Source organism: Brassica oleracea, chromosome C2 (assembly GCF_000695525.1).
Source record: "Brassica oleracea var. oleracea cultivar TO1000 chromosome C2, BOL, whole genome shotgun sequence".
NCBI classification, from domain to species: Eukaryota; Viridiplantae; Streptophyta; class Magnoliopsida; order Brassicales; family Brassicaceae; genus Brassica; species Brassica oleracea.
This window is the reverse complement of record NC_027749.1, coordinates 41,643,436-41,652,395: the sequence shown is the minus strand read 5'-3', so window position 1 is coordinate 41,652,395 and position 8,960 is coordinate 41,643,436. Positions and strand designations below refer to the sequence as shown.

Below are 8,960 nucleotides of genomic sequence, written 5' to 3'. Positions count from 1 at the left end.
TTTTAAGATTATTAAAAATTGTCTAAATTGCGTTAGACTAAATGTGTATCTGGTCTCTTCTAACTACAATAAGCATATTCATCAAAGACAACAACAGTTTTGATATAGTAAGCGTATCGGTTCATATTTGATAACATAACTGTTGAGTATATCCTAATGATATATATTGTTAGTAACAGATACTTTTTTTTGTCTTTGGTTCCTTTGTCTTTCACGTAACTTTAGTGTATATGCTAATGTTATATATTATTAATAACAGTGATTGTTAGCAAAATAATTTTTTCACGATATTACCAAACTGTTATATATTATTTTACACGTTTTTTGTAGTTGTCATCCTCATATGGATTTTTTATTGTGTTAGTGAATGAGTAAGTTTTGGTCATTGAAATTGAAATGTCGAGTTTTTAACATAGTGTAGTTTACATTATATAACATAAATTTGTTTATTTCAATGTACATGATGAATACGTTTTCAAAACTTAATATATGGCTCAACGATTATTTTAGAACACAGTTGTTATACCATAGATGAATCTACATAAAATTCCGGATTTGGTTAAGACAAATAAATTAGTTATTTCAGGTTTAGCTAATGGATGTCAGATAGAATAATTTCGGTTCTATACCAAACATATAGTATAATTTTGCCTATTTATAATGAGTAATGGCATTACATGTAATTGATCTAGGCAAGGGAGGGCTTTTAATGTAAGGTTGTGAGAAGAGTCCTAGTGATGACACCTAAGTAATGACATTTTGGTTAATCACACATGAGGGTAAGGTTATTTAATAAGAGTGCTCCTGAAATAATATAAAAGGGATGTACTAGTATTTTTAAGGATGGTTGAATATTGAATGTTGTGTGTGAACACGATAAATAACACAACAAAGACTATGACCTAGTTTAAAGTAGGATAATATAAAGAGAGTGACATAACATTAAGTACATTTGGAGTAACTTCTGTGAATAACAAAATGATAAATTTTTATAGTATAAAATTCCTTTTTCACATTGAATATAATTTTGAATATAAAAGTTTGCATACCAGTGTACTTAATGGTTTTCAAAATATGAGAAAATATGTAAACAGAGAGAATACCTTATTATAAAAAAACACATTAGTGTTAGAATATGCGTTGCCACTTTCTCATTTTTGCTAATGTTTCTGGGAACTTGCATTTTATTAGCTACATCTCTTCTATTTGATAACATTTCTGGGAACTTGCAGTTTCTACGCTACATCTCTTCTTCACATCTTCCTTGCTTGTTACGACGATAAACACCAATGTTTGGACATATGTCCGTCAAGCTGTACAGTTGGAGCAAAGCAATTCACAGGCAATGACAGCGTAAGCAGTCGTAGACTCATCTTTGTTAATCTTTAGCTGCAACTGAGCCCATTATTACCTGGCCCAACAACTTATTACCCGAGAAGGTATCCCATCTACCTATTTGTTTTGTACTTTGTGCACTTACTCGTAGCCCAACTTATAAGAAATTGGGTATCCAGCCCTTCTTTCTCGCACACTCGTTAGAGTTATAAAATAGGTGTTAAGATTAATTAAATGATTAAGAAAAACTATAGAAATGGCATTCCATTGGCAGTCTTTTAATTGGATTTAAAGAAGAGTCAAGGGGTAGAAGAAGGGTAGTTTGGGTAGAAGAAACAACAATAATTGGGGTTTAGCAGATTCAAACCGGATTCCACACAAGTGTTATGAAATAATTTATTAAATAAATTTATTTGATATCGGTTAATCAACAACATGAACGAGTGTTTTTTGTTTATAAATCTCAAGTAGTTTAATTGTCTGGTAAAAAGGTTTTCACTTGGTGAAACAAAAACATATGAGCGTAGTTGTTGGCGTCTAATGACCATTATATCCCTCATTTACGAAAGGGTAACTATGGTAAATAAAAAAAGGAGGCGCCTTGGTGGGAGTTGGTGGTGATGCCAAATAAATAAGATACGCATCAAAGCATTTGCCTATTCTCACTCGCTCGAATCTCAGATCTCTCTCTCGTCTAGCGGAGTCTTCGAGATCATCATCACTTCTCTACCATGGCGTCCGCAAGCTTCGTCAAGCTAAACGCTCTCTCTTCTCCTCGGATCAGCCACCGCTCCTTCGCTCACCCCTCCGCCTCTCCTCCTCCTCGTGTCTCCTTCGCGATCCGCGCCGGTGCTTACTCCGACGAACTCGTCAAAACCGCCGTGAGTATCCCTTCCCTCTCATGCGTACCGCCTTACTATTAGCTTAGTTTATCGCTCTCAATTGTTAGTTTTAGCTTTACACTGGATTCGAACTCTCTCTGATGATTCTTGATTATGATTATGATTCTTCCTCTGATTCGTGTATATATAGAAAACCATCGCATCCCCTGGGAGAGGTATACTAGCGATCGACGAGTCTAACGCGACTTGTGGGAAGAGGCTCGCTTCGATTGGGTTGGACAACACCGAGGAGAACCGTCAAGCCTACAGGCAGCTTCTGCTAACGACCCCTGGCCTCGGAGACTACATCTCCGGTGCCATTCTCTTCGAGGAGACTCTTTATCAGTCCACCAAAGACGGCAAGAAGTTTGTCGATTGCTTGAACGATGCCAAGATCGTCCCCGGGATCAAAGTTGACAAGGTTTCTTACGCACTCTTTTCACTAACAAATGTAATCATTTGAGGTGTTGTTTCCTCACTGTCGTATGTTTTTTTTGTACAGGGCTTGGTTCCCCTTCCTGGCTCCAACGAAGAGTCTTGGTGCCAAGGCTTGGATGGATTGGCTTCACGTTCCGCTGAGTACTACAAGCAAGGCGCTCGTTTCGCCAAGTGGTATGTCGTTTCCCTCAGATTTTACAGGCTATTAGACAATTTAGTTAGAATTTTAATTGAATTTTTGTTTTTTTTCCGACAATTTTTGCAGCTATCTGATATGTATATTATAGATAATTTAATAGGAATTTTAATAGCATTTGTTTTAAAAATTTGTGACAATCTGATATGTATACTGACTCTTAAAATTTGGGGCTCTAGTCTCTAGATGTTTCATCTGGCTATGCCCTGGCCCTGCATATTCGTTGTGATGATTCTTTTTTTTTGTTGATGGGTTTGGTTATTTGAGCATGTATATGTGTTTGTTGCAGGAGGACAGTTGTGAGTATTCCTTGCGGTCCTTCAGCACTAGCTGTCAAGGAAGCTGCGTGGGGGTTAGCTCGCTATGCAGCCATCTCTCAGGACAACGGGCTTGTGCCAATAGTGGAGCCAGAGATTCTTCTGGATGGTGACCACCCGATTGAGAGGACGCTTGAGGTTGCTGAGAAAGTGTGGTCTGAGGTGTTCTTCTACTTGGCGCAGAACAATGTTATGTTTGAGGGGATATTGTTGAAGCCCAGCATGGTTACCCCAGGTGCTGAGCACAAGAACAAGGCCTCTCCCGAGACCGTCGCTGAGTACACGCTCACCATGCTCAAGAGGAGAGTTCCACCGGCCGTTCCAGGGATCATGTTTCTGTCTGGAGGACAGTCTGAGGCGGAGGCTACGCTGAACCTGAACGCTATGAACCAGAGCCCGAACCCGTGGCATGTGTCCTTCTCCTACGCGCGTGCCCTGCAGAACTCTGTGCTCAGGACGTGGCAAGGGAAACCCGAGAAGATCGAGGACTCGCAGAAGGCTCTATTGGTTAGGGCAAAGGCCAACTCACTGGCACAGCTCGGGAAATACTCAGCGGAGGGAGAGAATGAAGATGCCAAGAAAGGAATGTTCGTCAAGGGTTACACCTACTGATTTGTTTTAAATTTGGTCCCAACTTGAAGAGATCTTAATAAGGACCTTTGTTGTCTCTTTCTGAAGTTTTCTCCTTTTTTTTGTTTTTGTTTTGGTTTTGTCTTTGTTCAAACCCATGAGAAAGAAACTCACAAAATGACGATGATATGTATGTGAGAAACTCTAAATCTATATTTCCTCAAGATTTCAAACTACTTGGTTAGTTAACACAGCAAGTACAGTCTGTAAGATGAGTGGTTAACCCCTTTGACAGGAGATCTCGCAGGCATAAGGAGAAGATTACGTTCTGTTTCTCGGACAACCTTTGTGTATAATAGATAAAGTTGACCACTTTGAGTTTTATGTTGACAACAAGCTCTCTCTCTCTCTCTCTGTCTCCCTCTAATATGTGTAAATTTATATGTGGCAAGGCAGCATAGGCAAAGCTGAAAAGATAGGTTCTTAACAATGCAGCTTCACTATGAAATAACACACATTTCACAGGGACATTAGAGACTTGTTTTACATATCAAAGGAACAAAATAAAACAAAGAAGATATCACCAACACCAAGTTTGAAATCAGTTTACAAAAATAAAAGCAAGCATAGATGCAAAAATGGAGACTTACAGGGCAACACGCATGAGATCTCATTCCCTGATGAAGCTCAGAGGCTAATATTAAAAGCTTCATGGGACGGTATTCACCTGTCTGAGACTGTCCTCTATTCTCTGCGTAGCATATAACTTCTCGCTCTCTCAGGTGCTCAAATGCCTGTTATGCCAACAATTTTAGATCACCATATTCAAATCATTACATCTCATCTGAGCTATACACTTACCCGCAGGCAGACATTTTGCGCGTAGTGATCCGAGGTTTGAAAAGAATCATGTATCGTCTTATACTCTGGAAACACACATGGAATCCCAAGTCATTTTCATAGTGGTGCAATCTGCAATTTTTCCCCAAGCTAAAGTAATAGATTACCTTTCATCACACTAATGAAGTTGTATAAGCTCTGCTCTTTCACTTCTAACCTCCTCATGCATACCAAAAGATATAGCTCCAGTATGGAACAATCTGCTCAACAGAGTTATTGCCAATCGATTTAATTATCTTCCCGAGGAAAATGTATAGGCAAAACCACAGCTTAGCAGAACATATTCTGTCAGTAAGTCGAGTGTCTAAATTCTTCTCTAGTTGGCTTATCGTACCTCTAACGGCTTCCAACTTTGGTTGCCTTTGCATACTTGAAAGTGCTGCTTTGAAGGTCTCAAGAGAGAGGATGCCAGATTCCAAATTCATTGAAGAAACAGCACGGAATCTAACATCAAAGAGATCGCCTCAACACAAAGAAAATCATATAATTTTAACAAGAAGAAGCTCATACTGTTAAATGAAGAAGTTACATAAACTTCAGCAAACTGTTGACAGTAGAATTGGCATTTAAAAATGTCCTCAGCATGTCTTTAAATCTCGGGTCTGATGTTATATTCTGCACATTAACTGGAAAGTATCAGTTCTTCAGAACAAGAACGACATCATTTAAAAGCTAAGAACGGTACAGTACTGATTGGACGTGGATATTAGAACCTTAATCTTTTCATTGAACTGAGAAACATATCCACTGGGGAAACTTGAGTCTGCTGGTAGAGATGGCAGGTGTTCCAATAAACTTGAAACATAATCCGATTAACAAAACAAGTTCATTGGAAGATAGTGTTTTGCCCATGACAGAAAAGAAGCTGCTCATTACCTGTCAACTTCTTCTCTAGATGGAGGAAGAAACAATATTTTTCTGTGTGAAAAGCGAGATCTCACCCTTTTCTCCAGAAGTTGGTCAGCGTCCTGTGGTGAGAGATTGTATATTATAAGATTTTGAACCACAGTAGGGTCAACAGCTACCAAAGTCTGATACAGTTATAGAATGATAAATTTACAAGAAACAGCGAAGCCAGGCTCATACCAGTCAAGAACTAATACCGATGACAAATAAGTAAAACCCTTGTATGTGATGCACAGAGCAAGAATAAACATCATTTCATTTCCCAACCCCAGAGTGAATACTTAAAGGAACACATAGATAAAGTTTACTAAACTAGCAGACCTTAGACGCACAATTATCATCACTATGCAAGAGTCCATTCAGTCTGATCTGCATCAACAAAAGCTGATCTAGTTAAAACAAGATGGAGATAAGATTATTCCCAAAGTAGATAAACCATATACTAAATCACACATACTAGTGTGATTGAATCAGTAGGATACTCCTCCAGTAAATCACCAACAACTGAAAACAATTTACAAATTTAACAAAATCAAACGCCACAAGAGTATAAAGAAGCAGGACTGAAGGAAGGAAGGAGCATTACAGCAGCTTTTCCAGAGCCGCGAGGACTTGCTTAAAAAAAAAAAAAAAGAGAGAGAGAGTTTTTAATTTAGGGTTAAGCGAAATGAATCCAATTTACGGAATTTTCAGACAGAAGTGAAAGCAATTGAAACCTGTAGTTGCTGTCTGAGGAAGCGGAAAGTGGTCTGAAGATGAAAGTATGATCGGAGAGCCTCCCGCGAATCAGATTTAGGGAATCCTCCGCCGGAGACTCTTTGCTCATCAGAAAAAGCTGGGAAACTGGCGGGAAACTGACTCCCCCCTCTCTCTCTCTCTCTCTCTCTCTCTTCAGTGAACCATCATAGCCAGATGAAGTTCATGGGCCGGTGATGGGCTGACCGTTCTCAAAACGAAGTCGTTTCAAATAAGTATTGACAGAAAAAGAGGAAGTGGATTGGGTTTATGATCCGTGATGGGGCTTAGTTCTAAGTACGTCGTCGTTTTGAGACTGTGTGAAGTTTGCGACGGAAGTGTGTGTTGATAAAAAAAAAGGATTGGGTATTGTAAAATATCTTGAGGCGAAGGAAACTCGAGCTGGAACTAGAACCAATCGTTTTCTGACGCTCTTGCAAGCAAACGAGAGGTCTGATTCTGGAGTTGAAGACAGAGAGAAGAGATGGGCAGCACAAGCACGAGCACTGCTGCTCTAAATCTAATCCACCATTTCCGCCTCACTAGTCCCGACAATTGTTCCCCTAGAAAGCGTCCCTACACTATGAGTTTCTGCAATTCTCGGACAGAAGCTGGACTCCGACACGGTTTGACGCAACGGTGTAGCAAAGACTTAGGCCCGGTGGTTCGCGTGTCAGCTCTCGATGAAAATTCGAGCGATTCACCAACGGAAACTACTCCTAGCCTTGGCTCTGCTGTACAAGACAGACCAGGTATGTTAAAACTCACGTTTCTTTTTCTTTGTGCACTGTCGGATGAATCAAGGCTTGTCATTTTGATATACTCTTCTTGAAATTGTTTTACACAGCTGTGGAAGAAGATGCATCCTTTGAGCAAGAAGATAAATCAAGTTCCATCTATGAGTTTCTGTATCCAGACAAAGATGAACTTCCTGATGACAAAGAGATGACTATATTCGATCACCTGGAGGAGCTCCGGGAGAGAATCTTCGTCTCTGTTTTGGCTGTGGGAGCTGCAATCATCGGATGCTTCGCCTTCTCCAAAGATCTAATCGTGTTTCTTGAAGCCCCTGTCAAAAATCAGGGTGTACGGTTTCTTCAGCTAGCTCCCGGCGAATTTTTCTTCACAACTTTAAAGGTCAGAGACACTTGGACTCTATAGCTTGGCTTGCTAAAATGAACAAGAAAGATGATTTCTTTCTTTTTGTTTTGTTGCGGTGCAGGTCTCTGGTTATTGTGGGCTTCTACTAGGGAGTCCAGTGATTTTGTATGAGATCATTGCTTTTGTACTTCCTGGTCTGACACGAGCTGAGAGACGGTTTCTGGGGCCGATTGTGTTTGGTTCCTCCTTGCTGTTCTATGCTGGACTTGCTTTCTCCTACTGGGTGTTAACCCCTGCAGCCTTGAATTTCTTTGTGAATTACGCAGAAGGGGTGGTTGAATCTCTGTGGTCTATCGACCAGTATTTTGAGTTTGTGCTAGTTCTTATGTTCAGCACCGGCCTGTCTTTCCAGGTATGTGGCAGTGAGAATATATCAATATACATGTTCTTAAATATACATCTCTTCACCTGGAAATTTGCTCGATGTTGGTTTACAGGTTCCAGTAATTCAGTTACTCCTGGGGCAAGTAGGGGTGGTGTCGGGAGATCAAATGCTTTCAATATGGAGATATGTAGTGGTGGGTGCGGTGGTTGTTGCAGCTGTGGTCACGCCTTCGACAGACCCAGTCACTCAAATGCTCCTAGCAACGCCGCTTCTCGGGCTATACTTGGGTGGTGCGTGGATGGTCAAGCTCACAGGTCGGTGAGGAACTTGGCTGTTCAAAGACAAAATAAAATAATCATGTATCTTGTAGTGTATACCACTTTCCGTGCAAGAGACCACAGTTTGGTGCCTAAAGTGTTCATTTGAATCTTCACTTTCTTTGAATGTACATATTTAGCAACCAGAAAAGGACAAGGAGGTTGAGGGGAGGGGTATTTTTAGGTGTGGTATATCAAATCAAAAACCAGAATTAGATGTTATTTTAGACTGAAACTTAACTAAACATGTCTAATTTCAGACTTTTTCAGATCATCGTACAAAAAAATTTACTTATTTGTGTAGATATATTCACATAGTTTTCTATTATAAAACAACAAAAACACTTCTTTGAAAAGAAGAATTACAATGTCATCGTCCAAATTTGCTATATTTTGTGTTGTTCCTGTTTCTTTTGTTAGTCTTCATAAAGGTATATTATTTAAGTTTAGGTCTTGTTCAATCATCTATTCTATTAAAAGAGAATCATTCTGAAAAAATCTACTTACGAAAGGTTGTTAGACCATTTCATTTACTAGCAATATATTTGGTCTTACCATAATATTTGACTAACAATATCTAACATAAAATTTCTCTAACAATAATTTATTACACCACATCGTTTTGAACATGACAAAGTTATACAACAAATAAAATTTTATTTATTAGACCATATCACACGACAATGATATACACAATATAGTTTTTATACTTTATTATACTCTTTTCTAAACATACAATATAGTTTATATACTTTATTACACTCTTTTCTAAACATCTATATAGTTCCAAAAATTTACAAAATCAAATTTAATACAAACACTTTAACAAACCATATATAAAAAAATAAAACTATATATTTTACGTTAAATTATTTTTTT

General features: G+C 38.9%; 3 protein-coding genes across 3 annotated transcripts; 2 read left to right on the top strand and 1 right to left on the bottom strand.

Moving 5' to 3' along the window:
• Window positions 1-1,959: 1,959 nt before the first annotated feature.
• LOC106327062 (probable fructose-bisphosphate aldolase 3, chloroplastic) lies at window positions 1,960-3,973 on the top strand. The gene is made up of 4 exons (XM_013765077.1): window positions 1,960-2,216; window positions 2,368-2,637; window positions 2,719-2,828; window positions 3,140-3,973. The coding sequence occupies exons 1-4, from the start codon at window positions 2,067-2,069 to the stop codon at window positions 3,777-3,779; spliced, it is 1,170 nt and encodes a 389-aa protein (XP_013620531.1). The 5' UTR covers window positions 1,960-2,066; the 3' UTR covers window positions 3,780-3,973.
• On the bottom strand, window positions 3,854-6,568 carry LOC106327065 (origin of replication complex subunit 4-like). The gene is made up of 11 exons (XM_013765079.1): window positions 6,260-6,568; window positions 6,130-6,158; window positions 6,001-6,047; window positions 5,865-5,912; window positions 5,514-5,605; window positions 5,351-5,432; window positions 5,167-5,252; window positions 4,972-5,081; window positions 4,745-4,837; window positions 4,599-4,663; window positions 3,854-4,531 (listed from the first exon to the last, which is right to left on the bottom strand). The coding sequence occupies exons 1-11, from the start codon at window positions 6,367-6,369 to the stop codon at window positions 4,268-4,270; spliced, it is 1,026 nt and encodes a 341-aa protein (XP_013620533.1). The 5' UTR covers window positions 6,370-6,568; the 3' UTR covers window positions 3,854-4,267.
• A 72-nt stretch (window positions 6,569-6,640) lies between these two features.
• On the top strand, window positions 6,641-8,308 carry LOC106327063 (sec-independent protein translocase protein TATC, chloroplastic-like). The gene is made up of 4 exons (XM_013765078.1): window positions 6,641-7,030; window positions 7,126-7,415; window positions 7,501-7,791; window positions 7,877-8,308. Exons 1-4 carry the CDS (start codon window positions 6,763-6,765, stop codon window positions 8,084-8,086), a joined length of 1,059 nt encoding a protein of 352 aa, XP_013620532.1. The 5' UTR covers window positions 6,641-6,762; the 3' UTR covers window positions 8,087-8,308.
• The last annotated feature ends 652 nt before the right edge of the window (window positions 8,309-8,960 follow it).